The 22,286-nt window shown below is 36.3% G+C and overlaps 1 protein-coding gene and 3 pseudogenes across 1 annotated transcript; 3 read left to right on the top strand and 1 right to left on the bottom strand.

Annotated features, from left to right (window-relative positions):
* Positions 1–3,076: 3,076 nt before the first annotated feature.
* Positions 3,077–7,010, top strand: LOC107662953 (N(4)-(beta-N-acetylglucosaminyl)-L-asparaginase-like; annotated as a pseudogene).
* Positions 7,011–7,393: 383 nt separating this feature from the next.
* On the bottom strand, positions 7,394–10,428 carry LOC107662951 (endonuclease 8-like 3; annotated as a pseudogene).
* A 1,284-nt stretch (positions 10,429–11,712) lies between these two features.
* On the top strand, positions 11,713–17,772 carry LOC107662957 (ankyrin repeat and SOCS box protein 5-like; annotated as a pseudogene).
* A 540-nt stretch (positions 17,773–18,312) lies between these two features.
* Positions 18,313–19,978, top strand: LOC107662958 (spermatogenesis-associated protein 4-like). Its single transcript, XM_016453093.1, is given in 6 exon segments — positions 18,313–18,399; positions 18,401–18,414; positions 18,748–18,872; positions 19,036–19,159; positions 19,532–19,752; positions 19,866–19,978. Coding segments are annotated over 6 exon segments (684 nt in total).
* The last annotated feature ends 2,308 nt before the right edge of the window (positions 19,979–22,286 follow it).

Raw genomic sequence — 22,286 nt, 5'->3', positions numbered from 1 at the left:
TATACTTATTTTGCTGGATCTGTCTGCTGCTTTTGATACGGTGAACCACCAGATTCTCCTGTCAACCCTATTGGATAATGGCATCACAGGAACCGCACGCCAGTGGTTTGAGTCTTACCTCTCAGATACTGTAGGTCCTTCAAGGTATCTTGGAGAGGTGAGGTGTCCAAGTCGTTCTGCAAGTGAACGGCGTATTATCGGCCATCTCAAAGAAGCACAAGATCACTTTCACTGACCTTTTCATTAACTGTTCCCTCCTGGTGGAATGACCTGCCTAACTCAATCCGAGCAGCTGAGACCTTAGCCATCTTCAAGAAACGAAGAAAGAAAAGACTGGGAGATGTGGATAACATCAGAAGAAAACACATCTGTTCCACCTTTATTTGACCCTCTAACTCTAGCACTTTCTATTCTGTTTTAATTCTACTTTATCTATATTTATCTTCTTTGTGTGTGTGTGTGTGTGTGTGTGTGTGTATATGTGTGTGTGTATAATATATATATATATATATATATATATACACCTTGCTACGTGTACTGCGTTAGGCTAACCGAGACTTGTCATTTGCACTTATATATTGTTGCTCTTTTGTTAGTTTTGACTGCTTTTATTGTCCTCATTTGTAAGTCGCTTTGGATAAAAGCGTCTGCTAAATGACTAAATGTAAATGTTAACTGGAATAAGGCTGAGATAAAATAAAATGTAAATATTAAAAAAACAGCTTAGATTTCACAAGTTGATTTCACACATTCATCTTTAGGATGTAGCCTATTGTACAAATCAATGGCTGTTTCATTCTTCATGGCAAAGAGGTCCAATCAGTGTGTTTCTGAATGCTTTCTAAGGATGTGGGATGTTTGCTGCATGGTGAATGTTGCTAAGTGTTCTCCTTTCAGAAACGGTCTCCAGTGTGTCAAGGGACATTCCCATTGCAAACATAAATTTTCTTTTGATTGAGTGTCCAAACTCCAAACGTATTAGATGTTAACTATGTTTATAATGTTCTAGGATATTGCTTATTTTCTCTATTATAAGACAGGTCTTTAACTTATTTGTTTGGTATACTGGTAACCCTAAAGACATTGCATTATTACCACAAAGGAATTGGTGTTTGGCTCTGTATTACATTCGTAGAGATTCTGCTTTTGTCACTTTAAGTTAGTAGTGTTAGATCTGCCCCTGCTCTGTGTATTTAATAACTCTTTCTATTGGCCTTTCAGAGCTGTCCTCCTCTAAGCTCCAGCACAGCCCTCTATTGCATACAGACTCTTTTATAAGGCATTATTGTATGAGGGCAAATCCATGAATAAAATATGGTATAAAACTGTATACTCCTTCTATGAATAATGTAACAGCAAATTCAATATCTTTGCGTTCTTTCTCTGGTTAGAGCAACACTTTGTCAAAATCTGACTGTATGTACTACTGCTGTCATGTTTAGCATATACGAGGAGTCACGAGACACATAATTGTGCCCATTTTCATCTTATTTTGGCAGAGGTTCAGTGCTGAGGTTCCTACATGATTTACTGTAAGATATACTAAGCTTTATTTAACCAGGTGACTAAATCCCATGTGACGAACAATGTGGGACTCACTATATAAGAAGAGCTTTTAAATAGCCAATGGTCTTTAGCTACTGTACATTACAGCTTTGATTCTTGCTAGTCAGTAGCTGGAGTGCAACAGTGCCCACCCACTTTTTCACTTTATAATGTAATTTACATGCAGTGTTCTTTTGGAATGATTTGCTTTTTCGATTCCTTTGCACAATAATAAGTAATGTAGTTTTACCAACAAAAAAAAACAAAACATTTTTATTTCATTTAATTTAATGTCTTGTTTATTCTATCTGTCTTTATTGGCTTACAAGTTAATGTTAAAAATCACTTCCATGGAATCATTTTTTTACTTCCAGAACCTGACTATTGTGCTCTACTAGGGTAAGGATTTCTCAAAAATAAATAAATAAAATAAATATGGGGTGCAACATGAGTAAAGGTCCATTTAAATAAAAATATAAAAATAAGTGAAGTGTCAATATACTGCCACAGTCATAAATCACAAAACTCTTTTTAAAGAAATAAATATATAAATAAATTGTGAGGTTTTTGAGTAACTAATCTCTTAAAACACTTTTCACTCTCACACTAGTTTGTTTAGTGCATTTAGTACATCTCAGGAGAATTGTATTATTTGTTTTTCAAATTTGTACCACATTGAATGCTAGGCTAATTTTATGGCTAGCATTTTTATGTGCCCTAAATACAAACAGTGAAATTTGTATCAAGTACCTTGATTCTTCACACATCAAGTCTCTCCATCTCAAACATGCTCTTCAATAGCACTGTTGTCTCCTTGGTAACAAAGAAAATGTTTTAGTTATAATGTGTAATGTATTTAGTGATAAAACTCAATCCCTAGAACATAAAAATGAAACATTTGCTTGCTATTTGTGACAACGCGGTCCCTTCAAATATTCATTAACATAATACTATCACGTAACAAAACAGCACGTAACCAGGATGTTCTGATAATATATATGCATTTCTAGTACAACCCTCTTTCCTTAGCTCAAGTATGCAAACCTCTTTGCCACATGCACTGGAAAAAGTATTACATTGAAAGATACATTTTCAAATGAAAATGGCAACATGATCGTTTTATAAAGTATATGCGTTCATATGTGCTTCAATTTCACTGGAGGAAACAACTGTGGTGTGATGAGGGGTGAACGCAGCGAAAACTTAGGCTACAGTAGATGGGGAACCCATTGATATTTTGTAAACTGTATTTATGACAAAGAACAGAACTGCACAGATGTGGATATTATAACAATCAATCCACAAACACACACCTTGTCCTCTGTTTCTCGCTCTGCGCCGCCGAGGTCTGCGGATTGAAAGAGAATGTGCTGAAAGACGGCTAGGAGTCGATCGAAGTCTGCCGCCGTTTTCATATGAAATTTAAAGGGGACTGACTGAGGCGATCACGAATTCGTGTACAGTTTATGGAGCTAATCACAAAATTTTAGGGGGACTATTAGCCCCTCCTAAAACTGGCCTAGCAACACCCATGATTCAAAGAGTATTTGCCATCATTTGTTTGCTTCCTCTAAGTCTTCATTTTGCTTTTTTTTTTTTGCTAATTTGTTTGCTTCTTTCTAAATCAAGCCGCACTGCTTTTGGTGATCAACACTTGGCATTTTGAGAATGCCGCTAACGCAGGTGACACACTAACCATGACTTTGTCGTGTACGAGCTCTGAGAAATGACTAGTCTGTAAACTTCTGTGGTTTGACTCTGTAGCCTGGAGCGCACAGCAGAGGGGCGGCTGGGTTCTGGATGCGGTAGAGAGGGGCTGCGTGCAGTGTGAGCTCGAGCAGTGTGATGGCAGCATGGGGTTCGGCGGGAGTCCGGATGAGCGCGGAGAGACAACCCTGGACGCGATGATCATGAATCAATGGGTAGGAATAATATGTATCAGTGTGCTTAACCAGGCACTCACCCAAAAATATAAATCAATTACAAAAGAATAAAAAATAAAATACTAGTAATATATTCAGGATTATTATTGTATTTTCTTTATATATATAGTTAAAAGTCCAGTTGTACTATTACAAAATGATGTTTAAACAACATAAACACACATACACATTACACACAGAGATTGTGACAACTTCAGCAGAACATTATTTTTAATCACTTTTGGCACTAAAATAAAGTATGCCAGAGCATACATAACCATTAATATTAATATTTCAATACTATTAAAAATATATGCAAATAAGTAAACTGCTTGAGCCCAGCAAGATTATAGTTAACTGAAACTGAAACTAAAACGTTACTTTTCTACAATATCATTTTCGTTACTTGAAATAAAATAATGTTAACTGAAATAAAAATATTTTTATAACGTAATATTATAATAAATATATTTTATAACGTATTTTATTTCAGATAGTTTTCAAGGCAACATTTCTTATTTTCATTTAATTTAACTTGATGTACTGAAATAAATAAAACTAAGATTAAAATAAAAATTAATAAAAACTATATAGAGAAACAACAAAGACTGTAAAACTTTAGATGAGGGAACACATATTCACTATTAACTAAGAGTTTTCCTTCAATAAACTCCTAATTTGCTGCTTATTGATACTAAGTTATTAAAAATATGAACAAAAACCATAGAAAAATAACACTGGAACCCAGTATGTCAGTGTATCGATATATTGAAAATATCATGCCAAAATCTGCAGCTAACTATACAGTTTGGCCTTTTTGTTTTTGTTATTATAGTTTGCATAGTTACTGTTTAAGTCTATACATAAAATGTAATTATTTTGGTTGCAAAATATAAATGATAAATGTACAATCAAAAGCATCCTAGAAAGTTTTAATGTAGACAAAAATGTTTTGCAAATATTAGGCAATATATATATAATATATAATTATATAGGTTCTTGTTTATAGTTGTAAGGTCAAACATAAGGATTTATTTAACAATATATAGCCTGATTTGAGTAATATTTCTGATTAAGGTCAAGGGAAGGCAAAAGTCTCAATTAAATTAGACTCATTTTATTTATTCTTCCATTTTATACATCTACGCATCATCTTATATTGTAAAAGACCTCTCTGTTCCCTCTAAAACCAACATGCATATCAGCTGTGTTTTTGTTTGCTGTTTGTCCCATGTTTAGAGACACAATGGACGTAGGGGCAGTGGCAGACCTACGCAGGGTCAAAAATGCTGTGGGTGTTGCCCGAGCGGTGATGGAATACACAGAGCACACCTTTATAGTGGGCGAGTCATGTAGGAACTGTACACTCAATGGCCACTTCATGTCTAATCAACCAATCACGTGGCTGCAACTTGGTGGACAGAGGTTCAGTTGTTGTTTACAGTACATCAGATTGGGGAAAAATGTGATCACAGATGGAGTTATTTGAGTATTAAATTACTATTTATATCTATTTAATATTTATTTCTCAAAATCATGTGCAGACACTGGAGGCCTGGACAGATTTTATATCAGCTTAAAGTATACACAGCACTTTACATTTTGTAATTCCATTTATAATGTTGTGCCATACTATTAATTCCATCTGCTCTCTTAATTATAAGGAATTGTAGAGTACTAAAACAGCTTTCTTTCTCTATGCGTGTGTGCTTAACATCCACATTACAATAAAAAAGGCTGAGTCAGCCTCCCATTGCTCCATTTTTTTTTTTTTTTGCTCTTTCCTGCATCTAATGTTTATTTCAAATCAGCCCTACTATGTTATTCCATGTGTTCAAATCTCCCTTGCTATATGAAGTGTAGTAGAACTGAAGAAAAAAAAAAGTTTTTTATTTTCTGTCTTCATGCAGCCACAATCTTTGCTCAAAACATAGGCTTCATGTCTGAGGACTTGTCAACTAACCAATCAATAGCTATTTTCTCCCAGTGGTTGCAGCAGAATTGTAAACCCAACTATAGAAAGGTGAGTCCCCAAAAACCAGGAACCTCAATGTAATCATCACTCCATGGTTTACCTTTAAAGTTCTTACCTTTGGCGTCTTCAAACATGGGTTTAGAAGATGATCGGTGGCAGATAAACCGTTTCAATATACTTCAAATGTACCAAACACCTTTGAAAGATTTTTTTAGATATACATAAATAAAATAGAGTTTCAGTCAGTGTTATGGTTAGAATCAGAATTCTTTGTGCATTACGAATCTTATAAAGTGTAAAGTGAGAAGCAGAGAGTCATGTTTACCTCAATTCATGCAGACTTTGCTGAGAAGTTTGGGAAGGATATCAGTGTAATCACTGACAAGAAAATATGCACAGTGAAACACAATGAATAATGCATAGTGAGATTTATGAGGAATACAATGGTTGATACCAACATTCTGCTATTGGCACAATCAAAGCCCTATGGAAATATCCGAAACAATGCTCTGAATAAATTTCTTTTTGTTGGTCTCCATACTCAGATTACACTGTAAGCGTTGTTGGCCAAGTTAATCAAAACTTCAAAAATCCGAATCTGTCCCCAGAAAACTTTAAGGTGGATAAAGCAAATCAGAGATATGGAAATAGCCTTGCTATGTAATTCTAATTTTAAAGCTTTAAAGTCGTAAAAAAAACAACTTTGTTCTGTGTCCCATATTAAAGCGTAATTGAAAGCATAATCAGTTATGTGTTTATTTTTCCTTTATATTTTACAGAATGTTTTTTCCAGACCCTTCCGAATCATGTGGGCCATACAAGCCCAAAGCCAAGCCGTGGAGGCCTAAGAATCTGGTAACTGTTTATTCTTATTTATTGACATTTTTTTAAATAATAATAATTGGGTCAGACAAAATTATCATTCTTTAGACAAAACAAATCTGTTGCAAATGCAAATGCATTTTTCTGAATGCAGACATGGACCACAGAGTCCAAACTCAGTTTTAATTTGCCTCATGAAAAGGAAACATGATAAATGGGCTGAATACCTTGAGGACATGTTTAAAAACCATTGCTTGACTCAATCCATTGATGCATATGATCTTAGTGTTACATTCTTAATATAAATTCTCATTAGGAATGGTTGCGATTAGTAAGAACGGACAGGTGGCTGCTGCAACATCTTCCAATGGAGCAACACATAAGATACCAGGGTGAATATGACAGCCTGTCAGTATTGTATGTCTCAACTGTCCTGTTCAAGCCAGAATGCATGAGTGTTTAAAACTGGAAGAAAAAACAGAACCTCAAGAACCTTGTTCAATGAGATTTAGCTTCACTGACAGAAATGGGTTTCCAGTCACCTGTCAATAGAGCTGTAGTAAAGTATATGCATGCTGATCTGTAGCCTTGTAGGTGATTCACCAGTGGCTGGAGCCGGGGCTTATGCTGACAGCACAGCGGGGGGAGCGGCCGCCACAGGGGATGGAGACATTATTCTGAATATGAATAATAATCATGGAATTTATTGTCAAAACGCTTCTTTTGTCCAAAGGTGCTGCTTGTAACAAGCGTCCTGGGTTCAGCCAGTTCCCCTTTATGGTGGTTAACCGACAGACAAACCAATCTCAGTTGCAGAAGGTGGACTGCTTTTAAATTACAACAATTTTATTTTATTTTTTACATGCTTTTTAAAGTTTGTTAATCAATTATTGACTGGTATATTCCTTATGATCAATGTTCACTTTGCACTACTTTTAATATATATTAAAAAATCTGTTCTAAGATCTATGAAGGATGTTAAGCTCTAGGAAGTTTATAGCTTGCAGTGGTACATGTTTCCACTTAAAGATTTACTATGATAAACCACACACTTACGTTTTTATCTCAACATTAAAAAGCAAGCATTGTTTCAAAAGCATTTAAAGGTTGTCATGTCCAACTCTTGGATTCAGCAGCCAGGCAGAATTGAGATGCCAGGGCCGTTCTCAGCCCACTGGAAGAAATTACATTGCTTGCCCATTTTAACTGGGCATGTATAGAAGTTGCGGCCATTATTCGGTCCCAGTTTTAGAGCTGTCTTATAAGAGTCCGTTTGCCATGGTGACACATGGGAAAATGCAGGTCTGCCCACTGTTGCAAGAAGTAGATATGAGTACAAACCACTAAATATAGTTTAAGTTTCAAACTTTCAATTTATTTCTAATTGATTTAACAATTAAAATTGAATTATTTTACATAGGTTTCCTAATTCAATTTCATTCTTTCTTACCTCAAAGAAGTTACATTGAGTCTCTCGGGGCAGAGAGCAGGTGTAGAACTGCCTGCCTTTGTTTTCTCCTTCCTTAGTGACCACCCTCAGGGTGCATGGTCGGTGATGACTTTTGCAGCAGGGGGTTGTGGGTAGGGATGTGTCATTACTCGGTGTGCCCCTACTTAGTTGTGGTGAGATAAGATTCTATTATTCAAAATCAGCTGTATTTATTTTACATTTTGACATCCAACCTCAGTAATTAATCACCTAAAAATTGTCATCATTTATTTTTAATGATTTTTTTTTCCCATCTGCTGAACATAAAAGATGTTCTAAAGAATGTTTTTGTTCATACAAATTATGCATGATAAATCATGCGAATTATCAATTTTTTCATTGTAGGGCTGTGCAAAAAATCAAATATGATTTTCACGCACATCTCGTCAGTAAAGCCGCTCCTGTGATTAGTAGTAAATCTCCAGCACGTGCGTTCAAATGGAGTGGCATTTACTACACAGAGCCGTAGTTCACTGACAAGCTACGAAAAATCGGCAATGAATAGCCTGCGATTTTGATCGCGATTTTTCGTAGCTTGTCAGTGAACTACGGCTCTGTGTAGCAAATGCCGCTCCATTTGAACGCACGTGCAGGAGATTTAATACTAATCACAGGAGCGGCTTTACTGACGAGATATGCATGAAAATCGTGTTCGTTTTTTTTGCACAGCCCTATTTCATTGTATATATTTTGACATATTGCTATAAATCATACTTACTGGTGTTCTTTGGTTATAGAATATATTAATTAATAAAAATATCAGTATTTCACTAATACATCTCATCATAGGTGAAACGCTAACTGTACTCGCACCGTAAAGATCCTATGTGATGCATGCTTCCTCCAGAAAGTGCTCCATTCATGGTTTTCATTCTCTTGTTAGGCTGAATGTGGTCTGCTGGAGATTCTCTTATAGGGCTCATTGCCTTTGAATTGCATCCCACTCACGCCATTACTGGGACTCTTCCACTGCCAGTTGCTGTGCGTGCTCAGACCCCTCATTGTCTCTGGTGTGTGTGCCTGGTTAATGGCAGGACTTGAAGCAGAGTCAGGTTTTGCACTGAGGTTGGTTAGGACTAGAGTGGTGGTCCCAAATGCAGTTTTACGATTCATCTTTATTTCCTGCAGGGGTTTGCTAAAACTGTTGCAGGGGTAGCGGATCAGGTCTCGACTCAAAGGTGAATGTTCCAGCTTTGTGGGCTCTTTAGGTACTGAGAAACGAGAGAGCAAGTTAGATATGAACTACACTCAAAAAGTTTCACTTTTTGGACTAATACGTGTGTCCGACACTTACCTTCCGGTCTAGGACTCATACAAGTGTCACAATACTTGTTAATTGGTCGATTGATTAAAGTGCAAAGCGAACACGCCCACTCTTCCTCCTGTTGTTTGGCCACATGATCATTACTGCTCATTCCTCCTTGATAAGCCCATCCAATCAGACAATTACCAGTTGGGAGTTTACTGTCAAATTGAAAATTCAGCAACTAGATTGGATTCTCGTGTGTAAATGTGTGTATAGGAATTAGTAGCTATGAGAGGAGGTGCAGCTCACCTGATGTTCCCTTCACTTGGATCTCCTGTTTGACAGCGCTGACAGTAGTATGTCATCCTACTGTTGTCTCCCAGTCAACAGACGGTGACAGTTCCACTGCACTGGCCACAGTTTGGACGTTTATACACCTTGTAATGCTTGTAAAGCGGGGATCCATTCTTTCTACACTGCAGATCTGACAAAAAAATTAAATAGCTAATTTATTGTCTAGAAAAATGGAGAGAGTATAAAATTGCTTATAAAATAGGAGTGTGAAATCTCGTGTCATCCTCACAACATGGTGAACTTGTTCACTTTTCAACTGCTTGACCTTTAAAAGCACAGAAGAATTATTTGAAAAATAACACTCTAAAAATATTTGAAACAAGGTGTAAACCATCCATTCAACTGTACCATGTGACAGAGATATTGACTTTTTTGTGTTGGTACTGCACAAAGCAAGTTGTACCTTGACAGCCGGGTTAAGGCCACTGTCGAAGAGCGCTTCGTTTTTAATTATGTTTCCTACACCAGGTAAGACAGTCTGATCCAACAGAACATCACACAGCATTCTCTCACTCTCCCTCTTTACAGCTTCCACCGCCTGAGAGAAACTAAACTTGGGCGAACAGATATCGAGAGCCTCCATGGCTCTTACTCTCTGCTCACAGTCCTCTGAGAGTCTAGAGGAAGCAAACAGAACTATTTTTATTATTATTCCCTGAGGACTCAGAATCTTTAAAGGCTCAGTGTAAAAATGAAAAGAGTCAGGCTGTCTGGATCACGCTGAGTTATGATAGCCAGGAATTTAATCCAGCATAGCGAGCGTTTCTGCGACAGGGAAGTTGCCTACTTAAGACCTGCACTTGATGAGCTGACCTCTCAGATATACATTAAGATAAAGTGCTTGACTTTGAAGGAATTTCGATGAAGATGCAATCTAATCCGGGATTAAATGTAATAATTATCCTAGACTACTTAGGAATGAAATGTAAGTTATATATATCCATAATCAGAATTATTACAAGAAAAAGTGTTACCTGATTTCTACAGTTGTGTCAAAGAAACAGAGAGCATCATTGGTAAGTTGAATAACCAGCACGGGGGGGTTTCCTTTACAGTCTATGGTCTGCACTAGCATGTTTGTCTGCACTATGTCCGTACTTTCTTCTGCACTGGAAGCTCTTATCACCAAGTCAAATTCCTTGTGTGTGTAAACATACTTGGTAATAAAGCTCTTTGTGACTTCTGACTTATGATTTTATGATTTAAATACATTCGTGTGAATATTTATTATATTGGGCATACCATTCCATTGAATAACGACTTTTTACTCAACATTCCTCAAAATTTTTCCCTGAATAAACTGGTTGACTCTAAAAGATTTCTTATATTCTGGGTAATGTTTTACATAGTTAAGTTACACATGCTACTACACAGGCTATATATCCTTAAAACCTTTCTCATCATATCTTCAATAAATTTACTCAAAAAAAAATATCAGTCAAGTGTAGATAGTATTACTTTACTTCTTCAGTTGCTGCACATCATTTCAGTCAGTACAGCTTTTTGTATTCGTTTGGATAAAATAAACATGAAAAGGAGTTCAGTATTTTGTATTTTATTGAATTCAACTCCGAAGTGGTTACTGGCTATTTGTGTGCAGGTGAAAGCCTGCTTTACTACAGTGAGAAGGTCCATCAGAGTTCTGGACAATGTTACGAGTCGTCCCCCCGACGATGGCCCTGGCACAGGTATAAAGCACACCAGATCTGTGGCCATGCAGAGTCATTATCTTGCTACACAACAATTAAGAAGACCCAATCATATTGTAGCCTAAATGAACCAAATCAAATTCATTTTTATATTTTTCACTGAATGTAGGGATTTTATGCAGACTTGGTGAGCATAAGACACACACACACACACGTATATAATTTATTTATAGAGATATATATATATATATATATATATATACAGGTGCATCTCAATTGAATTTATTTAATACACGACTTTCACAATTTGAGTTGAATTACTGAAATAAATGAACTTTTCCACGACATTCTAATTCATTGAGATGCACCTGTATATATATATATATTAAAGTGTGGTCATTTGCATTATATTTATTTACACTAGTTATACTGTATGGACTAGGCCTACTTCTATAGGCTTTAGTGGAGACTGACAGATGTGGTCACTGATTGGATAAGAGCTGTCTTTATCGTTCCATGGAAACAAAATACAACATACAGGTGTAAAACCACACATAATTTTAATTTTGGCCAAACTTTTCCTTTAAAACAAATGATATCCAACTCTTACTTGAGTTGCAGTAAGGACCCAAGTGCATGGGGGGTGCTGTTGGGGTGGCATACAGCAGTGCACTCTGCTTATCCTGCCACAAAACATTCTTAACACAGCCATGACAGAGACCACTGAGGAATACAGGCCATTCACAGCACAGCTGTCCAATGTTAACTCACCATCCTGGCCCTCTTCTGCTGCAAACTTTTTGTTAGAATTACCCTTAATCTACTCGCGCACTTCTACATCATCAAAGGCAAGCGCAAGGAGGCTGCCCGGATTTCAGCTGAGTTCTATGATGATGGTCAAGGGCATGGTAAGTAGAGCGCGCACTTACATCACTGCTCACCACTTGGGCAGCAGGAGTGTGGATTTAATTTCCTATTGCCAGCGTTTTGCCCTTTATGATGGCCCATTTGCATGGATATATATGGAATATATGTAGCTTTATTTATAAGAGCTGTCATTGCATGTGATGAGGACCTCAACAGGGAGTTCAGTTTTACATTACGGTATTTTAGAAATGCTTTTCAAACTCTATACAATTCAAGAAGTGTCATATCTACATTCCAAAGCACATTCTTAAGATTCATATTTGTGTGCTTTACATCACAGCAGGCTACCTACGATCACATGACCACAGATCCTAAACATCAAGCACATGGAAGTTCACTAAGTATGCTTGCGACGCAAAGCCCAGGAATGGCTGCCAGGCTGCTGTTTACAGTGTTGCATAAATAGAATTGAGGCCACGCACCCCCCTCCCCATTGACTATACAAGAAACGCAGTCATCTTCAGTCTATCAAGCTCATGTGCAGCCAGACGCTTGTCTGCTGGATTTTGAGCAGTGCAGTCGGGCCGTATAAACAGCAGTGAGGGCTTTTGGTGTAAATTTGCAAGTTGCAGAGCATCTCAGAAAACAGCTTCTCCAAGTTTAAGATCAGGCAGAGAGGAACAGAGACGGGCGATAGTCACAGGGGATTGCCATAGTCTGGCATTTACTAAGCAACTTATGTAGGGCAACATAGATAAAAACACCAGACAGCTTCAGTGACTCTTTTAAAGCATTTTTTGAAGAGAATGATATGAGGAAACATTTTCCTGAAGGGACACAAGCTCTGTCAAAGTGGAAGTGTTGCTGAGCTGGTTAACCAGCCAAGGTTGGTGCTTTGATATGTTTCGTGTGTACGTGGACCGACTTACAATATCCTGAGTGCAAAAGTGAACTGTGTTCTTGAATTAATTGTTCTTGAATGTGAGGCTAAGAAGGAAAATCGAAAGATACAGATTTGTGAGGCGGTTCAAACAGTGTCAACAGAGAGCTGGTCATATTTATGTTTTGAACTTGAATGATAATATTATACTATATTTGAGTGAGTGATGAAGGGAGGTGACGATGATGATGATGACGTGTGGAATGCATCAGCAATTATTCTGGATATTGACTCAGGTGTGTATACTGGAATAGCAGCTTTTGTGATGGTACTATATGCAGTGAAAATCTGGGACACAAATCCCATTTACATCTGAAAATAGTTATTGGACTTGGATTTTTTTTTTTTTTAAACAAGCAAATGTAATGAAATACAATTTATAGGAAAATAAGAAATATTTAATATTATTTTATGATCATATAATTTTGAAAAATGAAATTAGAAAAATCTGAATTAAATTAGAAAATTAAATTAATGCAAAATAGAATGACACACATATGCATTTACTAAATTTCTTATAACAGCTAAATTACAACTAACTATAATTGAATATATATATATATATATATATACATACACCATATTTCTATAGAATTCATAATTGAATAGATAAAATATATTTCAATGTATAACATTATTATTAAAACAATTAAACAAACATTTAAAACATATGTTTTCTAATAAATTAGAAAAATGCAAAATAGAAAGATTTACTTAGGTTGTAAAAAAGTGAAAAAGTGTTCACTTTTCACTGCACTGCTCAAAATACATGTGGCCAAGTATGGTGACCCATACTCGGAATTAGTGCTCTGCATTTATCCCATCCAAAGTGCACACACACAGCAGTAAACACACACACACAGAGCAGTGGGCAGCCATTTTTGCTGCGGCGCCCAGGGAGCAGTTGGGGGTTCGGTGCCTTGCTCAAGGGCACCGCAGTCGTGGTATTGAAGGTGGGAGAAAGCGCTGTACATTCACTCCCCCCACCTACAATCCCTGCTGGTACGAGACTCGAACCCACAACCTTTGGGTTACAAGTCCGACTCTCTAACCATTAGGCCACGACTTCCCATGTATGCATGCATGTTTGTATGTATGTGTATGTATAAGATGGTATTCATATTTGAAAATTACAAAATTTCCTGTTTGGCAAATTACTGTTTTTATTCTTCTCCAGGGTCTTGGGCCGACCGCTCTGCTCTTCATGATGCTGCCAGCCAAGGGCGACTGCTGGTTCTCAAGACCCTCATTGCGCAGGTAATTTCTCATTTAAATGACCTTAAATTGAACTGTAAGATAAGAAATACATAATTGTATTAATATGTGTAGTATTTATATATTGTAGTCACATGCACTCTACTGGATAAGCAGTGTTGGGGAAAGTTACTTTTAAAAGTAATGCATTACAATATTGCGTTACTCCATAAAAAAGTAACTCATTATGTTACTTAGTTACTTTTTATAGAAAGTAATGCGTTACGTTACTTTTGCGTTACTTTTAAAATCTGGACAGGGCTTGCTTGTTTGTTTTTAAAATAAAAAAGTTATATTTTTGGCAAATATCAAAGCCCTTTCACAGCAAAAGTGAAATGAATAAGCCTCAGGCTGAAGGGAAAGTAAATTTAATAGAATGGGATTAAATACATAAAGGATATTTGTGTTGTTTAACATTTAATTATTTGCGTCTTGCGTCATAGTCTGAGTTGCATTATTTTTATTCATTTTGAGGAATACTGAATCTGTGTGTTTTTTTGTGTGCAAGTGAGATGAATTAATGCATATTCATATTATTATAGAACTACAGTAACATCTTCTGATTTCTCTCAACATGGGGACAGGAGAGCTGTCAATCAATAAATTGAAAAAAAAAGTAACTTGCGTTACTTATTTGAAAAAGTAACTCAGATATTCTCTTGTAAATTAAAAAGTAATGCGTTACTTTACTAGTTACTTGAAAAAAGTAATCTGATTACGTAACTCGCGTTACTTGTAATGCGTTACCCCCAACACTGTGGATAAGTAATGTAATACACATTTGGTGTAGAGGTGAACGCTGTAATCCACCATGCACCCTATTGAAGGGCATTGCTGCCACCATCTGGAATAAAACAAATCCTACACTTTCTAATGCAGTATTAATTTCTCTTAATCTGTCCTCAGGGCCACAGCGTGAATGTGCTGACAATAGACCACATTAGCCCTCTTCATGAGGCGTGCATAGGGAGCCATGTTGCCTGTGCCAGAGCCCTGATAGATGCCGGAGCCAACGTTAGTCTCTGCAGGGCTGATTGGTAACACTTTCATTTCACAGGTCTTGATAAACAGCCTAGACTTCTGTTACTGAGTTCTTTTCTTTTGTCATTATTATATTATATTATATTATATTATATTATATTATATTATATTATATGATATTATATTATATTATATTATAGATGATGATGCTGATTATTATTATTATTATTATTATTAATAATAATATGCATAAATATGTCTACTGAATTATTATTATGTCTAGAAATATATTTAGATTTTTATATAATCATTATATTTTCCAGCATTATTATATTATATTATATTATATTATATTATATTATATTATATTATTTGTTTTTTATTGTATCTATCAATTATTATTTAAACTATCAGTTATAAATTCTACACCGAAAAAAAAAATGGTGTAAATTTGAAACAATTTTCACCCAGAAATTGCTAGTAAATTTCACAATTGATTACAAAGAAATGGCAACACATTAAATATGCTACATTTCTGTTTTTTCTTTTTTTCTTTTTTAACACTCCAATTATCTTTGTTTAATCTACAACTTTGGAAATGGTATCTTTATTTTTGTATATATATATAATCATTATCTCATTTATTTTGTCATTATTATATTATACTGTATTATATTATTCTATCTGTTTATTTTATTTTATCTATTCAATTAATTCTAGAAAAATTGTATCTTTCTTTTTTTTACTTTTATATAATCATTGTATCTTTTATTTTGTCATTATTATATTATATTATATTTTTATTGTTATGTTTTTTTTTTTTATTTTGTCTATTCGAATATATGAGTTACAGCAAACCCTTATAATTTGGTAAACACTTAAGCCATAAAACGGGATAAAACATTCAGCATTTTGTAAAAAGTTGTGTTCAGCTGTTGCATTTTTCATATAATTTCATGAAATATGCTGTTCGTTTGCCTTGTATTCTATGTCTGTGTGTTTAGGTTAATGTGACAACTATAGATGGAGTGACTCCATTGTTTAATTCCTGCTCAGCTGGCAGTTTGGAATGTCTAGAGCTGCTCTTGCAGAGTGACGCCAGACCACAGGCCCTGGCTGTATGCCAGCCTTCACCCATCCATGAGGCAGTCAGTAGGGGTGGGTATAAGACTGGCACTAAAGTACCATAGTCCTACACAAATCCAAATTAGCCCTACTTAGCTGACTTGCTAATAGACTCTCTAAGTGTTTAATATGACATGGTTTTATGGTCTCGTTCAAAGGCCACAGTAAGTGTGTGGAGGCACTGATTGTGTGGGCTGTTGATGTGGACTATGAAATCCCTCACATGGGCACTCCTCTCTATAGTGCTAGTCGATGTAAGGAGTTCTTTTGTGCCCGCAAGCTGCTTGATGGAGGTAAACAAGTCGAAATTCACACCACTATCTAACTGTGCTGACAAGTGCGGACAAACAAACAGCAGTTTCATGACAATCCAACTTTTAATTTTTCAACTTTAGCAGAGGGTCAGTTCGGCGCAACCAGCCTGTATTACAGTTAAGTTTAACAAGCCTAAAGTACATAAAAAGTAGATTCATTTTGAGATGGACAACGCTGAAAGTAACAATAAGGGGGAGTTCATTAAGCGTTGATTCAGTAACCGCTCTAACGGATTCAGTGAGTTCATTCAGTGTCAGACTGATTTAAACCAGTTAACATGAGTGAAAACGGTTCATAAAAAGAATCGACTCAAATGACTTTTTATCTCATCACAGAATGCAAATTCATGTTCACAACTCGGGTTCAATCAGTCAAACTTTATTTCAACCAAACTCACCTTTCAGCAAATCTAATGCAATTCAAAGTGCTTTACAGGCATAAATCAGCAACTGACACAAAATACAAGTTATGAAAATAAAATAGTTTATAATAAAACAGTAAAATGTTAGAATGGAACAAAAAAATTAAATATTGATCAAACAAAATTCAGTAGAAATAAATGAAAATGATGTTAATAAATAAAATAAACAGTAATACTAGAATCATAAAACTGTAAAACACTACATAAAAGCCAGACTAAATAAGTGTTTTTAATAAAATAAAAAAAACAGGTATCGTAATATGATTTGTTGTACCATGGCACCATACCGGATATTACATTTCTACCAATTTATTGTTTTAACTGATATATCACCCACTCCTACAGGTAGGTCACACTTAAAGTTATGCTTAATATTTGAAAAATAACCTATGCTATGTGTTATGTTACTGAATTTTCACCATCACAGGTGCAAATGTGCAGAGAGGTACAAATTTGGAGACTCCTCTTCATGCAGCAGCCCAGAAAGACTGTATAAGCATAGTGAAGCTCCTGCTGGAATTTGGGGCAGACGTAAATGCACACAGCCTGGAGTATAAGCGTCCCGTAGAGGTTGCTCCTCCTGGGAGCCTTACAGAGGGATTCCTATTGATTTATGAAGGTGAGTTAAATGTGCAGCAGCATGATAGGCTCAAAAGTCACTGATATTTAGACTTTTACATGTTTTACTGCATCAGCCTGTATCAGTTTTCTTCCTTTTACAGCGACAGCCCGTTCTCTGCGTCAACTGTGCCGTCAGCAATTCAGGGAGAGTTTGGGACATTCCCGACTACATCTTCTATCACATTTGCCCCTCCCCAAAGCTATGAAGAACTTTCTACAATATAGATAACATCATCATGTTTGCTGGCAAGCCATCTTAGTATTATTGTATAGTTTGACTTAGTATAACTAATAATTTTAAATAATACAATCTGTTTTATCTTTTTCCATTTAATAATAATTGTCTCCCATTTCTGATTTACCATTGATGTTCTTGGTGTATAAATAAACTTGTGACTGGTAGCCCATCTTGATTATCTTTAATAAATCAAATATACTTCAGCAAAATTTTAGTCTTAAAACTAATTCCAGTTACTCATTGTCTCTTTAAAGGGATAGTTCACACAAAAATGTAAATTCTGTCATGTTTTCCTCACCTTCAAGATGAATGTTTGTAACCAGTTGAAAATAGTTGACGGTAGCCATTGACTTCCATAGTAAGGAAAAAATCATCCAGGTCAAATGTTCTACAAATCAAACATATAATCTGCCAGTAGGTGGCAGCACATCAACTCCAGCGCGTGTAGTCAAGCTTGTTTCCATACAATTAAACAGAAAGGATATGTGTCCTCTTCGTCAAACAAATGTGAGGCTGCTCCTCGTTTCTGTCGTTATCTATAGTTAGAAATGGCCTATTCACAGTCCCCTAAGAAGGCTGGTCTACCACGAGAGGTTTTGAAATGGCTACAAAGTCTTGATTTATCGTTTTTCCCAAAAAAACGTGCGCAGGTGAGTAGAGAAGATAACAGCATTTCTGCAGCCCCATAAACTTGAGCCATTTTTTAGGGGATCTTAATACATTTGCACTTGTAGCTATAAAAGCTTAAAAGTGCTATATATATAGCTAGTTAGTTTAGTTTTCTAATCAAGTACAATAACAATAAATATGAAGTTACAGTTTCTTAAAGAGGACTCTATTTCGCTATTTAATAAAATGTTCATATTGATCCTCTAGTTTCATGAAAAATATGACAAATTGGGATCAAAAATAAACACAATTTTAAGCATTTTATTAAATATGAAATGTGCTTAAATGTGCCTTGCTGTCTTTTTTGACTAAAGAGACTTTTCCAATGGGTACATAGTGGCGGAAATATTTTCCTGGTACTTCCCAAGGGATTTTCATATGCACTCCTATGATAACGGAGCTTCACTGGCTGCCAAACTATCCAACTGGTCCCAGATTGAGAGAGTGAGCTTGATACCCTGCAGAAATAATAAAAGTGACATTAAATAATAATTTGGCTTTATATGTTTATTGTGCCTATTTTTTTTCTTAAACTATGCCAATTAAATAAAGATCTAGCTGTTTAATAAAGATCTTCTCTGTAATATACCTTTGGTTGTTTAAACGTTTTTTTGTGAAGCAAAGCATCAGTCTGTTGAAAGATGTCATCGATGGCACAATCCACTGTAAACCTGGAGCTGCAGAGCTTCTTGTGCAAGAGATTTACACCATCCTGACCAACAGAAGGTGAGCTTTCATATTTACTTTATGCATTTTACATTCCCATCAGATAATGTAAATCAAATATTAGCCAAATAGCACTTTAGGCATTGCTTTCGAATACTCACATTTTGTTTTTCTCCATTCTGGTATATAAAGCCCACTTTTCATGATACAATTAATTTCCAAAAGATAAAATTATGTTCAAATGAAAGGGAGGATACGTTTTGCAGGATATGTACTTCCCCTTCACCTGCAATGTACATGCTTTGTAATATAAATACACACATTGGCTTGCAGCCATGATTTCATAATGAGTCACATATGCTTAACTCAAAGGTTAAGGACTAATTAATCTCACACCTTGTCTTCATTTGTCATGTTTTATGCTTCCTGTAGAATCCAGACCATCCAGAGGGTGGAGCAAGATTTCACAGATAAGGCTTATCAAGACCAGTTGCCCATGGTGGCTCGAGCCACAGCCTCAGTGGCCATAAAGAGCAACTTGAGTCTCAGTGAGGTTATAGCTGAACCAAACATCATCACCAACCAGCGCAACGTCCTTGCGATCATACACGGGCACATAGAACAGAGAAAAGAGGAGAGAACACAAGACCCAAGTGAGTAACACACCGTGAATCCTTTCGGTTTGCCTTGAGATCTGTATGTCTTGGGGAAGGATGTTTTACTGCATTTTTCTTTTTTTAATAGTTTTATCTTGACTTCTTCGTAGAACGATTCAATGTTAAGGCCACTCTTGGAGAACAGGCTGTCAGATTGCCTCCGCTGTTAGCCCACCAGAGCGAGCCAAACCTGCAGATGAACACCAGTCAAGCAGCTTGTTAAGTTCTTGGCTCTACCGTATCTGGTTACATTTTGGAAAATAAAATCTCAGATGAACAGCAACACATGACAAATTGCACTGTCATTATTTATTTAACAAAAAAAAAGCCAGAATAGAAAACCATGTGTGACAAGGTTAGAACACCCTTACTATTAACATAGGAATTAAGAGGGTAAGTAACAGTCAGACACTGCTAATCAGATGCCTTTGATTATCTGATCATCAGCAAGTGTGAGCACCTCCATAATTCAATTCAATTCAAGTTTATTTGTATAGCGTTTTTCACGATACAAATCTTTGAAAAAGCAACTTTACAGAAAATTAAGTTTCTACAATATTTAGTGGTAAATAAAAGCAGAAGTTTTGGCAGTTCGCTGGACTGGATCCTTCAGGTGTGTGTTAACATAATGCCAAAGAGGAAAGACATCAGCAATGATCTTAGAGAAGCAATTGTTGCTGCTATCAATCTGGGAAGAGTAATACGGCAATTTCCAAATAATTTGAAGTCCATCATTCCTCCACAGTGAGGAAGTTTATTCACAAATGGAAGACATTCAAAACAGACACCAATCCTCCCAGAAATGGATGTCCCAGCAAATTCACCCCAAGATCAGACCGTGTAACGCTCAGAGAAATGGCAAACAACCCAAGAACTTCACCGCCGACTCTACAGGCCTCAGTTAACATGTTAAATGATAAAGTTCATGACAGTACAATTAGACAAATATGGGACAAGTATGGCATGTTTGGAAGGGTTGCCAGAAGAAAACCTCTTCTCTCTAAAAAGAACATGGCGGGATAGCATCTGAGTTGCATCTGAACAAACTATAAGACTTCTGCAACAACACTCTTTGAACAGAAGAGACCAAAGTGGAAATGTTTGGCCATAATGCACAGTGCCATGTTTGGTGAAAATCTAAAAAGCATATCAGCACAAACACCTCATACCAAAAGTCACAAATGCTGGTGGAGGGCTGATGATTTTGGGCTTGTTTTGTAGCCACAGGACCTGGGCACCTCACAGTCATTGAATTGACCATGAACTATTCTAGAGTCAACTTTGAGGCCATCCGTCCATCAGCTAAAGTTGGACCACAATTGGATCATGCATAAGGAGAATGATTCCAAGCACACCAGCAAACAGAGCAGCTGAAAAAAATAATCAAGGGGTTACAGCAGTCCAGTCAAAGTCCAGACCTCATCCTGACTGAAATGTTGTGGCGAGAGCTGTGCATAAACAAATGCCCACAAAACTCAATAAACTGGAGCAACATTGTAAAGAAGAGTGGGCCAAAATTCCTCCAGAACGATGTGAGAGAATGATAAAATCATACAGAAAATGATTACTTAAAGTTATTGCTGCTAAAAGTGGATCTACAGGCAACTGAATCATAGGGTGTCCTAAGTTTGTCACACATGGCTTTTCCATTTTGGCTTTATTTTGTTAAATAAATAATGACACGGTGTGATATGTCATGTGTTGTTGTTCATCTGAGGTTTTATTTTCCAATTTTTAAGACCTGCCAAGGACTGGATACTTTTTTTTATTATGTCCTGATACAGAAATCATGGAATTCAATAGGGTGTTCTAACATTTTCACATGACTCTATCTATCTATCTATCTATCTATCTATCTATCTGTAAACATTTTAATTCTGCTTTCAATCATAGTTCTTACCAAATGTGTGATGATATTTGAATCAGTTTCTAAAAAATACTTTTTCTCCTCCTTATGATTTGATGTTTATATGGCTTTTTTATAGTACAGCTTGGGTCTTGTTGTATAAAAAAAGCAGTCTGGACATTTTCCTCAAAATCTCCATGGACAAAAAATAAATAAATAATGTAGGTTTGGAACTGTTGCGACACATCAGAAGGGTTTAGATCCATTCGCAGCTTTATTGGGATAGTCAGACAATACAGAGGTCGAATACCGGCAAGACAATACAGCAGAGGCTAGGCAAGAGACAGAGTCGTGACACAGGCAAGAGACAGAGTCGTGACACAGGCAAGAGATCAGGGCAGGCAGCTAGCAAATACAGTCCAGGAGAACAATCCGAGTAGGGGCAGGCAGAGAACAGTCAGGAGATCAGGAAACAGGCCAAGGTCAAACACAATGAAAACAGGGTTTCTGCAGACTTGAACAAGTTAAATTTAAGAGTTGGCGAAATAGTGCAAAAACAGGCAATATGGTGTCTAAAACGTAAGTCTCTTAATAAAACTTCTAGTTTATTGAATTGTTGTAAAAAATCAATATCACATTTGTATATGGTAATTTTTAGAGAAAAAAAAGGCACTCTTCCGTGTGA

Source organism: Sinocyclocheilus anshuiensis, unplaced genomic scaffold (assembly GCF_001515605.1).
Source record: "Sinocyclocheilus anshuiensis isolate Anshui unplaced genomic scaffold, SAMN03320099.WGS_v1.1 scaffold1783, whole genome shotgun sequence".
Taxonomy (NCBI): domain Eukaryota; kingdom Metazoa; phylum Chordata; class Actinopteri; order Cypriniformes; family Cyprinidae; genus Sinocyclocheilus; species Sinocyclocheilus anshuiensis.
Note: the sequence above shows the minus strand (reverse complement) of the source record. Positions and strands in the feature narration are given on the sequence as shown.